This window comes from Octopus bimaculoides, chromosome 20, assembly GCF_046866305.1.
Source record: "Octopus bimaculoides isolate indiv1 chromosome 20, ASM4686630v1, whole genome shotgun sequence".
Lineage (NCBI taxonomy): Eukaryota > Metazoa > Mollusca > Cephalopoda > Octopoda > Octopodidae > Octopus > Octopus bimaculoides.
In genome coordinates, this window is record NC_142947.1 from 36,968,648 (window position 1) to 36,983,647 (window position 15,000).

The following is a 15,000-nucleotide window of genomic DNA, read 5'->3' on the forward strand; positions in this document are numbered from 1 at the left end:
TTTCTAGCAATTCATGCAACCATGTTAGCTCGATTGCGTTTTTAAGCTGTAGTCGTGCGAAGGTGGCCATCCTTGCAGAGAAAACGTTCCAACTGCCATGAAAACGAACTTATTGATTACTAGGTGACAAGAATAACGCGAATTAGTTTTACCGGTGTAAACGGTGAACTGGTTCCTCATAATTTCACTTGTCACAAACAGAAATACAGACTCATCCATGTGACTCTTTTCGACAACTTTGGATGTTGATTGCACTGACAAGGTTCACTTGTCTTTTCAGCTCATCAAGACCCCCGCTTCACACTTCCTTCTTGATATGTTGAGATAAAAGTAGCAAAATTTTAAAATTTCATCGATTAATTTGAGGAGCGGGACGAAAATTCAAATGGGTTAATTGCATGTGTTGTGACAAAATAAGCTATGGAATAATCGTCACCGGGCAGAGGTAAAGGAAATGGACCGCAGCTCATTTGGGGGGGGGGGGGGGGTTTCTACAGAATAACACCTTTTCGGGTAAATTTTCAGATTAACACCCGCACGATTTTCACTAGGGTTTTAGGGTTACGGTTGCGGTTAGAGTTTTAGGACGGAATTCCCTAACCCTAACCCACTAACCGTAACCGTAACCCTAAAACACTAAGCCTAACTCTGACTCTAAAACCCTGGTGAAAGTCGTGCGGGTGTTAATCTGAAAATTTACCCCTTTTCAACTGCAGAGATTCCGAATCTGTAAAAAAAAAATCAGCATTTCAAAATTTTAAACCCCCGCCCTCCCCCCAAAAAATTTCACTTTTAAAGAAATTTTGTAAAATTTAAATAAACTCCTCCTCCACTCTGCCAATGCATCTGTGACAGAAAGTGAACATGTGGTTGAGGGTCTTTTGGTAATTCGTATTTGGTAAGTGGATCTTCGGTTTGGCTGTTGTTTCTAGCTTCTCGGACTTTCAGGTTGGAGCGTACTTAAAAACTGAAGATTTTTTAAAACCCCAAAAACACGTTTTCAAAATTTTTATTTTCCCCCACTCCACCCCACTAGTAAAGAAAAAATGGGTGGGAGAAATTAAAATTTTGAAAACGTGATGCCGGTTTTTTTTCTCTTTTTGCAGATTCGGAATCTCTGCAGTCGAAAAAGTGGGTTTCTGTAGAAAAGAAAAAAAACCGAAATGGGGTGCAGTCCATGTCCTTTAGCTCTGTCCGTCATTGTTTTAACGTCCATTTTTTGCGCTTGCATGTGTTGGACGGTATTTGTTGTGGCGGATTATCTACGGCCAGATACCTTTCCTGTCACTAACTCTCACGTTTTCAATTGAGGTAATATTTCCCTAAACATTACTTTCATAGATTGGAAATGAAGCATGCCGCTTGCATCACCTTGGCATTCATTTACAGTTGTCATATGTAGTCATGGCAAGGAGACAGTAACACACACACATACATTCTATCAGTTTCCGTCTACCAAAATCCACTGACAATTCTTTGGTCAGCTCAAGGCTATAGTAGAATACACTTGCCCAAGGTGCCACACAGTGGAACTGAACCCAAGACCATGTGTTTGGGAAGCAAGCTTCGTACCACACTGCAACAATATACAAAACATAATTAATTGAAATTTCCCTTTTAGTTGATGAAAGGTTAACAAATCCAACGATTGTTAGTAGATAATCTATATTGTGTGGATGATGAATAATTAAATAGTGTCATATGCATATACATTTAGTTTCACTATGAAAGAATCGATGAGCAGAAATAACAAGCAACAATTCCTCTGTCTGCATGTGTGTCCATTTATTAGACTGGCCATACTTTTTTTTTAATTTTTTTTTTTATCTAGGCCTGGTACTTATTCTATCAGTCTTTTTTGCTGAACTGCTAAGTTATGGGTATGTAAACACACCAACACCAGTTATCAAGCAGTGGTGCAGGACAAACAGGCACACACACACACACACACACACACACACAATGGGCTTCTTTCAGTTCTATATATTTAAGAGATGAGGAATTATGTACGTTATTGCAAGTGAAATCGAACTAAATTCGACGACTGGCACCCATGCCAACGTCGTCTCTCTCATTGGACACTAAACTCGGCTTGTGAAGACCTGTTGAGGCAAGCGAAAGCGAAATCGTGATGGCACCTAGCGTTGCCTTCCTAGCACGTGTAAAGACATTCGAGCAAGATCGTTGCCAGTGCCGCTGGACTGGCTCCTGTGCAGGTTACACGTAAAATACACCATTTTTGAGCATGGCCGTTACCAGTACCGCCTGCCTGGCCTTAGTGCAGGTGGCACGTAAAAGCACCTACTACACTCTCGGAGTGGTTGGCGTTAGGAAGGGCATCCAGCTGTAGAAACTCTGCCAAATCAGATTGGAGCCTGGTGTAGCCATCTGGTTTCACCAGTCCTCAGTCAAATCGTCCAACCCATGCTAGCATGGAAAGCGGACGTTAAACGATGATGATGATGATGATGAACTTTACCTATAAAGGTTATTTTAACGTACCGATCTACTTGGTAAAATTATTAATTTGCTGTGCAGTGGGACTGATCCCAAGACCACATGGTTGACAAGTAAGCTCCTTAACCACACAGCTGCACCTTACTTGCTAATTCAGTGAGCAGATAATTTCAGTTTATGGAATGTCTGAACAGTCATTATCACAACTGACAGATATCTGTTTGCTTTTATATTAAAGTATACAGCAATTGTATAGTCTTTGCGCTTTATTAAGTGTATTCATTCATTACTGGGTGTTACACAGACAGCCTCTGCACTCACTCCAGGACTGTGTTTAGGCTAGCAGAGAGAGGGAGGGAGAGAGAGCATATTTGACCTGCACTTAATAGCTTTGCAAAAAAAGGTTTTTGCCTTATTTAAAAATATAGGAACCACATAGAACTCTATGACAATGGGACCAGTTTGGTAAAATGTTGGTATAATGAAGGTCATAACCTAATTGATAGTAAAGGCACTATTACAGATTTTGTCTTCATGAAGTTGGTTGAACTCTGTGACTACAATGGATGGGAGACAATATGCTTTCCTGTAGAGATAAGCGTTAGAGGATTTGTTGGGACCAGGGTTCACTCGGTGCTCAAGAGTCTTGAACCAGTTGTGATGGAGAAGAAAAATAGGTTGCTAGAAAATAGCTAGAAGCCACCGAGAAAGGATGAATGGGTGTAGCAATAATGAGCATTGAAGATGATAGGAACATGTGGCCAAGAATCACAACATCCAACTCAACAAAGCTCATACGGTTATGTAGGAGTTTTGTCACCTACATTGGTGAGCAGCCCTGATAAGCACTGGTGCTGCTTCACCACCTTATGAAACATCAATTTCTGCCTTTTGAGTACCACAGCACTCTCAGAACACAAGTTTTTTTTTTTTTTTTTTTTTTACTTTAAAAAATTAATAGACATAATGAAATAAAAATAAAGCAAGGCTTCATGACATGTCAGTCTATATTGTTCTTGCTCTACATGTCTTTGATGTATAGCAAGATCTATTAAATTTACAGCAGTTTTACTGCTTGCACAGTAAGAGGTAACACATCGTGGAGTATTTATTGTCAAATGGGACCAAACCATTATGAGTTCAGCTTGTTAGTGTTATTCCATATATATGTATATACACACACACATATACATATATACATCGATATATATGCCTAAACAGCCTGTGTGTCTACTCTCTCTCTCTCTCTCTCATCATCATCATCATCGTTTAACGTCCGCTTTCCATGCTAGCATGGGTTTGACGATCTGACTGAGGACTGGTGAAACCGGATGGCAACACCAGGCTCCAATCTAATTTGGCAGAATTTCTACAGCTGGATGCCCTTCCTAACGCCAACCACTCAGAGTGTAGTGGGTGCTTTTACGTGTCACCCGCACGAAAACAGCCACGCTCGAAATGGTGTCTTTTATGTGCCACCCGCACAAGAGCCAGTCCAGGGGCACTGGCAACGATCTCGCTCGAATATATATCATCATCATCATCATCATCATCATCGTTTAACGTCCGCTTTCCATGCTAGCATGGGTTGGACGATTTGACTGAGGACTGGTGAAACCGGATGGCAACACCAGGCTCCAGTCTAATTTGGCAGAGTTTCTACAGCTGGATGCCCTTCCTAACGCCAACCACTCAGAGAGTGTAGTGGGTGCTTTTACGTGTCACCCGCACGAAAACGGCCACGCTCGAAATGGTGTCTTTTATGTGCCACCTGCACAAGCCAGTCCAGGGGCACTGGCAACGATCTCGCTCGAAAATCCTACGGGAGCCAGTCAGGCGGTACTGGCAACGGCCACGCTCAAAATGGTGCATCTCATGTGCCACCCGCACAAGAACCAGTCCAGGGGCACTGGCAACGATCTTACTTGGCTTGCCGGGTCTTCTCACGCACAGCACATTTCCAAAGGTCTCGGTCAGTAGTCATGTGTGTGTGTTAAATATATATTTTTTTACCAAAAAAATTGGTAAAAAATATAGTATCTATTAACAATCTTAGCAAAAAACTCACAGTTGAGTTTTTGAATATATATCAACTTTAAATAGAGCTCAAAATTGATCCGTTGAAAATACTTTATTACAACAACAATAACAATAATAATAACAAATAAATAGACCTATGTACATTTCGATAGAACATCCTGAATGATTAATACATATCATAAAATATTATAATGGAAAGTTGTGTGCCATCTATCACTTTTTCATCCTGTTTTGTATATTTCCATGGGTCAGCTATGAAAATTAGATTTGAATGGTTTCTGTTTTTATTGGATGTGTATTGCTAATAATAATGACGGTGATGATAGCAATAATAATGGGACCCTGAGGAGATGGAGTATCCTATATTTTATAATATTTTATGATATGTATTAATCATTCTGGATGTTCTATCGAAATGTACATAGGTCTATTTATTTGTTATTATTATTGTTATTGTTGTTGTAATAAAGTATTTTCAACGGATCAATTTTGAGCTCTATTTAAAGTTGATATATATATATATATATATATACACACACACACACACACATATATATATATACATACATACATACATACGTGTGTGTGTTTAGATGAAAGGTATAATCAATATATTCTTATATAAATTAAATAGTTGACTACTGCCCAGTTTATGTATACACCAGTGTCACACAAGATGTGTGTGTGTGTGTATAATGTACACTACATCTATAAAGCTTCAAACATCTAAGCTAGTACATAAATGCTTGTCCTACCTAACCATCCATCATTTGTCAATTAGAAAGAATTGGAGCAATTTTATTTTTGTCTTTGACCTTTGACCCTAGTTTTGACATTTTTCATTGACTCATATTGATTTCTATATTCTATTTAATCAACCCCTGGATATTACTGTCTTGAGTCCTAGAACTCATTGGGCTGGTTGCCTGACTTCCAAGGCTTGTAAGTGACTGAGATCACAACATTCTCAAAGAACAGGATGCCAGTCTGTTACAGGGTTACTCATTTACAGCTGAGCAGACTGGAGCAATGTGAAATGAAGTGTTTTATTCAACAACACAATGCACCACCTGGTCCAAGAATTGAAACTATGACCTTGCAATCTGAATGCAACATCCTAACCACTAAGACTCAGACCTTAACTGCTGTATGAGTCTCTCTAGTTTTCATGTTTCAGTATTTATCCTCATCTCTTTTTTTCTCATTGGTTGTTCTGAATTTTTTTAATGTCTTGATGAAGATGCTAAACATCTGTATAAGTTTGAAACCCCAATTTGCAAAGAAACATTGAAATACATCGTGTTAGTTATCCTTCAACCCTTTAGCAATTAAACAGGCCACATCTGGCTCAAATATTCTATCTATTGGGTTGTCCGGAAAGTTCGTGCCGATTTTTAAAGGAAAGAAAAAGGTCAATAAATACTTGCCATTACATTTTTAATCAACCAAATATGAATCATTTTGTTACACAATGCATCTCCATCTTCCCTTTAACTAGAAAATACCCTCTTCCCTAAATTGAGGTTGTCTCATGGCAAATAAGTCGAAAGGTAAGCTACTATAAATCGGCATGAACTTTCTAGACAACCCAATATTTTACATTCAAAGTGGTGAGATCTGGTCTCTCACACCTGCCCTACAATGTCATTATAAAAATAAGCAAGTACATCATCAAAAACTTGAAGCTACAAGTTAATGTATGATTAATTCAAAGCCGTATCAATAAATAAGCATTACATTCGACAGAATAATATAAATGCTAAAGGGTTAATTGACATTCATGTGTGTGTGTGTGTGCATATATATAGAGTATTGATCTCTTCCTCCTCTGTCATATCTCGCACTGTCTGTTGCAGCTGTCATCAAGATATATGTAAGAGAAACTGTGACAAAACAATTACTTATAATCTATCTCCCGAAAATAAACAACCATTTCTCTTTTTTTCTTTTTCTTCTTCCTTTTAAAGGCATGCTGTTACAAATATTGCAACATGCTCGTTTCTAACTCTCTTCAATATCTAAAGAGCTGCATGATTTATAGAAAGAGTAAGTTTAGTTTTATCTTTGAGATGCAGCTTTTATCGATTCTTATATAAGATCTCTAAGAAAGAGGACTCAGGAATGATTCCTGATCCTTAGTTGCTTAAGCATAAAGCCAAAGCTTTTTTTCTTTTAGGAAGCATAAAAGGACATGATTAACTCATAGCTTGGAGATCAGGGGTCTCTCTAGGTAAAGCTGTAACTTCTCTGCATTGAGAGATCACAGTTCTGGCACTACAGACATTTGATTAGAATGTCACAGAATGGGATCACAAGATAGATTCTTCAAGCAGGGCTAACTTGCGGGAGAACTACAGGTAGACCAAGAATGAAATGGTTGGATAATATTCATAGTCTCAGTTGGTGATGCTTGGGAATCCAGCCAGAAAGTGTAATGGCTGTTGCTCCTGGTAGAAACAGCTAAATTTCTTTCTTAAACATTTTACATAGTTCAACCTACACAAATTAATTTGTGATAAAGCAAAATAGGAATTTTGAAAGAAGAATTTGTAAGACTAGCTTTTAAACATCGAATGGCTTATGGGGATCCATCAGAATAGAATAGTAATCAAAGGGGTCCATTGGTAAAAAAATAGTCGAGAACCACTGTTATAGAGAGTCTTTGTCTGTGTAGCAGTATTATTGTAACTGATTTTTACAAGTCTCTAAAATGCATCCTACCTCATTGGATATTGCTAACATCTCAGTGGTTGTCCCAGATGGTCCAGCTGTTTCTGCTTTTATGTACTTCCATGGCTTTATAGACCATATATATATTTGTATTCTTTATACATGACAGATGTTATCGAGCAACTCAAAGGTTAAGAGTTTTACACATTGGCATTTGTCACTTGATAAGTGCAAATGCACGAAGCTCTTGGTCCTTGAGTCATGCTGTTACTTCTTGTTTTGATGAGGTTGGGGTCATCCCAAGTTAGTGGTTCCAGAGATTTCATCATGCATAGGGTCAACCAGGTCTACCAGTGCTCTCATTACTGGCAATCCCATGCCAGCCCCTCTGTATCTTCCAAAGTCACATTGAGCCTCTGGAGATCTTCCCCAATCATGTCCAGTCATCTGATGTGGAACCTCCCATGAGGTCTCTTGCAGCCCACAACTGCTCTTTCAAATGACTGTAAAGCCCTGGTAGAATGATCTAGTTGGAGATGGATGACATGTCTGTACCCACACTCTCTCACATAAGATGCACCCCTATTTTATAAGTATATTTGGTAAGGAAAAATGTATGATTCTGTGACAGAACACTGGAAAGTAAGAAACCATAAGTTTATCATATATAAATTACATTATAGGTATGCTGTATTTCAACTGTATAGTTTTTTGTTATTTGGGCCAAGAGAATTATCATAGCATTTTCTTTATCTTTGGACCCCTTTGATTCCTATTTTACTCCTATTTTACCACTTTGATTCCTATTTTACCACATGGTTCTCGGTTCTGTCCCACTGTGTGGCACATTGGGCAAGTGTCTTCTACAATAGCCCTGAGCTGATCAAAGCCTTGTGAATGGTTTTGGTAGACAGAAACTGAAAGAAAGCTGTCATACATGTGTGTGTCTTTGTGTTTGTCTCCTCACTGTTTGACAACTGGTGTTGGTTCATTTACATCCCTGTAACTTAGCAGTTCAGCAAAAGAGACTTATAGAATAAGCACCAGACTTTAAAACATAAGTACTGGGGTCAATTTGTTTGACTAAAGCTTTTCAAGGTGGTGCTCCAGCATGGCTGAAGTTGAATGACAGAAACAAATAAAACATAAAAAAATAATGGATTTAGAGAAACATTTTCAACTTTGTTCTTAAACAATTTTTAAAGGAAATTTGTGGATAGAAATCTTGGAGAGAACAAACGAGTTGAAGAACAAAATGATCAAGATTCCAACCTGCTTAGGTCACAGCCAATTTGGCTTTAACTGTACCAGAGTAGAAAGAGTTACGTTCCCTTTTTAGGGTTGTATACCATGAAATTATTTTACAACACAGAAATAAGTTTTTTACATAGAGTTTATTGAACCATAAATTCTATGGTATGTTACATAATTGTCCTCATAAAGAAGTACCAGTAATTATTAGTGAAGAAATTCAATTAGTTTTACCCTCCCACAATAAGTTTGTCCTTGGAATATTGTTTGTAAAACAGCATTTCCCAAAGTGGATTCTGAAGAAGCCAAACGTTTTATGAAAAAAATTTCTGAAGTTCTGTGAGGTGTCTTAATAAAATTTAATAAAAATATATTTTATAAAACAAATGTTATTCGTTATTCACAGTTTTCAAAATAAATTATTACATGTTTCTTTTCATATAAATAAATTCTCTAAAATGATTTTTGTCTAATTTAATGCCTTATTGAAATGAAGATAATGGGGGTTGTCTGTAAAATATACGAATGAGTTTTGTGATTGTTGTAAAAATCATATACTAATAGGTTTTGTGCCAAAATGTGATTGGAAAATACTGTAGTAACATATCAAATATACAAAATACACACTGTTTACTACAGCTGTTCTAACCTATTTACCTCTGTAGAGAATCTTTCTAGATAAAAAGTAAACTACATTCATGGTACAAGAAAGTGCTGAAAAGTTCCTGGCTTTAAGAGTATCACAAAAGGCCTGGTTGGATGCCCAACCTTCCGAGTTCTTTTACAGGGCTTAAAAAACTGAAGACCACTGCAATAAGTGCATGAATCTTACTTACAGAGGAATATGTTCAATAAAATCATAATTAACTGATCCTCCAGTATTTTCTTTTACCCAAAGCCAGGAACTTTTCAGAACCCCTTTGTATGCAAGCAATGCGAAGTTACACTGATAAATTTAACTTGCATCTGGATTAATTCCATGAATTCTTCCTAACCAATCAAAAGACAAACCTCATACAGCCCCAGACTTACAGTCAACACCCTACAGTTTCACAGCCCTTTTGAGATATATTTTTGCAACAGAATTTAACTCCTTCACACAAATCATATAAATTGTTCTCCAAAACAAACTTACCTTCAATCAGAATGTTACATCATATACACATATAACACATGCATATATTTCACTTGGAGATTCACTTGCATGTCTACACATTCTTTGTACACATACATATGTGTATACACTTTTGTATATACAAGCAGACTCACTTGCATGTGCACACATTTTGTGTACACATATGCACTTCCCTGCCCACCAGCAGGTTCACTCTTAGCAAAATGCTGTGTTTGTTTCTGTTCCAAAATAGTTCTTTGTATTCTGAGCAACATTTCTTGAAGCCCTTTCTGCACCAATAACTTGCTAACCATTCAGATATATCACAGTCAATTTAACTTGTTTGTGGCAAATAGAGAATATATGTATTCTGATTCTATGTTTAATATAGAATACAACAATTTTTATAAAGCAATTAGATCATGACAGAGCAAAACAAAAGCTGTTCACTTTTCATTTACTTTGTGAGGTGTCAGATTTTCATTGTAATATTGTGATGTAGTCATCAGCACTATTTCATTGCAGTGCACTAGAAATTTTGACGACGGAGATGCTAGTAACTGGGTTGTGGGTATGTGTTGAAAATTATTAACATCACAAGATAAATTGAAAATTGAATATAATAGCTTAGTGTGTTTTAAATGGTTAAAGTGGCTCTTGCACAATGTAATTGATTCAGTTTCAATGTACAGTTTCAGGTCAACAGACAGGCAAGCACAATTCTGAAAAATCTTATAAAAGAGAAGCAGGTCTCTGTCTGTCTGTCTGTCTATTGGAGGGAGTGAAAGAAGAGGAGGAATCGAAATATACATCACAATATATTTTTAAAAGAAAAAAGTTGTTGAGAAATACAGTGTGTGTGTGTGTGTGTGTGAGAGAGAGAGAGAGAGAGAGAGAGAGAGTGTGTGAAAGATAGATAAATGGATAGATAGATAGATTAATAGATAGATAGATTAATAGATAGATAGATAGATAGATTAATAGATAGATAGATAGATAAATAGATAGGTAGGTAGATAGATAGATAGGCAGTGTTGTCACCATAGTAACTAACAAGTTTTGATTAAAAAAACGCAGGAATTTTAAGTGCAAGTCTGTCAACACAATACAGCTTAAAAAACAAAAAAAATTTTCACTATATGACAATGTAGATAGTCATTTTTTTGCTTGTTTGGGTGTGTGTGTGTGACTTTCAACATAGAGACAATGCAACACAACACAGCTTCAAAAAAAAAAAAGACTTTCGGAATATAACACTGTAAATAGTTATTGTTTTTGGTTGTGTGTGTGTGTGTGTGCATGTATTTCTGTATGTCATTCAACATATAGACGAAGCAACACAGACTTTCACTATAATAATAGATTGTTGTTGTTGTTGTTGTTGAGAGAGAGAGAAAGAGTGTGTGTGTGTGTGTGTGTGCGTGCGTGCGTGTGTGTGTGTGTGCGTGCGTGTGTATGTGTGTGTGTGTGTGTGTGAAAGATATAATCAAAGTTTGTTTCAAGAAAAAAAACAGGTTCTTGGTGTCATAGTTGAGAGAGATAGGTAGAGAGAGAGAGGGGAGGGAGAGAGAGATAGGTAGAGAGAGAGGGGAGGGGGAGAGAGAAGGGAGGGAGAGAGAGATAGGTAGAGAGAGAGGGGAGGGGGAGAGAGAGAAGGGAGGGAGAGAGAGAGAGAAGGGAGAGAGAGAGAGAGAGTGTGTGTGTGTGTGAAATATAGAGAGGTAGGCTGTTGTCACCACAGTAACAAGACTTTCACTATATAACAGTCTACTATTAAAAGACGGTATATGCATGATTAACATATAATTTTACTGATAGCATAGCAACAGGCAAAAGACCTAATCATTATAAATATAGTATATATTTTGTCTTTTGTTGGCTTAATATTTTCCACATCTAAATGGCTGGGCCAGTAAGAATTAAAGGGTCATAGATACAGACATTGAAAATGTGTGGCCCAGTGGTCATAACTGCATGATTGTGGTTTCAATTCTTAGATTAGGTTATGTGTTGTCTTTTTGAGCAAAATACTTCATTTACAGCTGAGTGGACTGGATCACTCGACTGCAAATGAGTAACTCTGTGATGGACTGGCGTTAACTGGCTCTATGAGTCCTAGGCCTTGAGACAGTAATAGTCAGAGAAACAGACAAGGCACATTGCTAGCAATAGGGTACAAAACATTGACCATTCAGCTTGTCAGTTGACATCCAGTGATGTCAAGTTTATACCTAGCTCTCGGTTGAAAATTAATCAAATTGAATTTAAATTTGCATAGGTGGAAATTTGATCACTGAGAATTAGTCAGATTAACTGCGCTGGTGAATTTAATCTCTGATAAACAATGCAAAACACTTAGATCAGTGTTTTGGAAACTGTGCGAGATAACAAGATGATTTAGGGATGTATGTGTGGACAAAAGGATTAGATGAATTCATAGCTATCAACCATTTTGTTACCATATTTCTATTGAAATATACTGCATTTGGTTCACTTAATTTTGAAAATAGTGGAAAATTTAGTAAAATAACTTTGTCCTTATTGAGCTGGTGTTTGAAACATAAATTAATATGTTTGTGACATATTTCAACTGCTAAAAGGCAAATTCATTGCAGCTACCATAGAGAATGCCTAAACACTACTTGACACTAACATTTCGTGATGAATTAATATAAAGTTTTCGTGGGAGGTTTTATTTTAGATGATTTTAAAACAAGAAGTTTGTCTCATACATAGAACAAAGTATAAAAAACATTAAATCGGTGTGGTTTGTCTGCATAACACATCATGGAATAGAAGGCAGAATGAATTATTATGAAAAGAAGATATTTCACCTTTAAAATATACAATACCATTTACATTCATTTAAGATTTGTAATAATACATTGGTCAACACTTAGCTACCCAGTTTTTCCCTTTTTGTTTTTTGGAGATAATAGGCATTGTCTTCCATATTAAAAAATTGAAGATATATTTCTTTGATGCATAAAACTGACCGCTGTCTTTTGAGTTACTTAAATTGCTTGTGGATCTTTTAAAGAGGGAAATGATTCCAAGTTTTCTTGGCACAAACTGAAATAGATTTAGAATATGCATGTAGAACAAGAATCAGTTAAAAAGTTCATGGTTACAACATTATACAGTCACTTTATGAACACTTCCTATCACATATGGCACTTTGTTGGTTATGACAGCAAAGGTTCCTGATCTGATCAATGGAAATCAATGTGAAATCAATGAGCTTGTGAAATCAATGAGCTTGTGAAATCAATGAGCTTGTGAAATCAATGAGCTTGTGAAATCAATGTGCAAGTGTCTGGGTATTCCACAGACATGTGTACCCTTAACATAAGTCTTGGAGAGATTCAGCATGACACAGAATGTTACAAGGCTGGCTCTTTGAACTACAGGTGCCACTCATTTTCGCCAGCTGAGTGGAATGGAACAACGTGAAATGAAGTGTCTTGCTCAAGGACACAGCACACTGACAGTAATCGAACTCATGACCTTACTATCATGAGCTGAATACTCTAACCACCAAGCCATGTGCCTTCACACTATCACATATGATACCAAAACAAACACACCAAAAATGAGAACAAGCCACCATACTGCTTTTGGAAAAGGTAGTTGATTCTGATTCCAGTTCTTGATGGAGGCAAGTTCACTTTGCTGATGCAGCTAATGTCCTTGGGAAAAGCATGAATGTAGCAGTTTCATATTTTGTTCTCCTCAAAATTTAAGACCGTTGTGCTTAATCCCCAAAATATCAGTATGATGTCACTTGGTTTAGGTGATTGAGCAAGGATGTGCTGTTTGGTGTAAGGTAGACAGAGCCCACCCAGACAAGATACATACATATATACATAACTGCCTCCAAATACTGCAAATATACACACATACATGCAAAAATACCCAGTAGACGTTGAAATTCTAATGAAGGAGTCTTGGATCCTAGTTAGAAACTGGCTCTTTCGCTATAGGCAAGAAATCTTGAAACAAAACTGAATCATCTCATTCACTCACACTCACACACACACACACACACACACACACACACACACAATAATCAAAGGCAAAGTATAAATGAATTCCAGATCATTATAAGTGTGCTCATGAAGGCACATGGCTAAGTGATTAGAACATCGGACTCACAATCTTGAAGTAGTGAGTTCGATTCCCAGACTGGGCTGTGCATTGTATTCTTGAGCAAGACACTTTATTTCACATTACTCCAGCTTACTCAGCTGTAGAAATGAGTTGCGACGTCACAGGTGCCAATCTGCATTGGCCTTTGCCTTTCTGTTGGATAACAACAGAGGTATAGAGAGGGGGAGGCTGGTATGCATGGGTGACTGCTGGTCTTCCATAAACAACCTTGCCCTGGACTTGTGCCTCAGAGGGGAAGTTCCTAGGTGCATTCTCTTGGTCATTCATGACTGAAGGGGGTTTTGCCCTTTTTATAAGTGTGCTCATAGGCATGTGCTGTGAATAATTATTTAAGCAAGAGGCATTGATAAAGAAATCAATAAATCAAAAGAACTTAACAGTATTGGACAATATGTCAAAAATATATTTCAGTATTGCAATGAAAAACACTATTTACACACACACACATACACACGTGTGCACATACACATGCATGTATGTACAGTCACAAACATGCACACACACAGACACATGTGCACACACACACACACTATTGCTGTCACCACCTCCTCTTCCGGTCTTTTCACAATGTAACCTCGTAGGCATCGGTACTATTTTCCTCTTTCTCCGTTCTTCCATTCTCCGAACTTTCCCTCTTTCCGACGAAGGGCTATGCCCGAAACGTCATACACTCTCTCTTTCCTTTCCTGAGCGTCCAATAACACTATCCATATCACGTCCTCACTTTGTTGCTTTTTTGTTATTGTTTTTTTTAACTTAAATATATATATATATATATATATATATATATATATATATATATATATATATATATTCATTTATATATAGATATATTATATATATATATATATATATATATATATTTATTTATATATATATATATATATATATATATATATATATATATATATATATTTTTATAAATATATATATATTTATTTATACATATATATATTTATATATATATATACATATATATATATATATATATATATATATATATATATATATATATGTATATATATATATATATATATATATATATATATATATATATATATATTTATTTATATATATATTTATTTATTTTTATGTATATTTATTTATTTATATATATATGTTTCTTTATTTATATAAATATATTTATTTATCTACACATATATATATCCACTTATAAATATATATACATATATTAATATATATATATTTATATATACATATATATATATATACATATATAAATATTTATCTATTTATATATATATTTATTTATTTGGTTATTTTAATATATATATATA

At 36.2% G+C, this 15,000-nt stretch overlaps 1 protein-coding gene across 1 annotated transcript in view; it reads right to left on the reverse strand.

Annotated features, from left to right (window-relative positions):
• Positions 1 to 8,542: 8,542 nt before the first annotated feature.
• Positions 8,543 to 15,000, reverse strand: part of LOC106880402 (solute carrier family 61 member 1) — a 50,569-nt gene continuing 44,111 nt past the window's right edge. Inside the window, exon 13 of the mRNA XM_089338372.1 lies at positions 8,543 to 12,604. Coding sequence (XP_089194498.1) covers positions 12,547 to 12,604 — 58 coding nt within the window. The 3' untranslated portion in view covers positions 8,543 to 12,546. The remainder of the gene's footprint in view (positions 12,605 to 15,000) is intronic.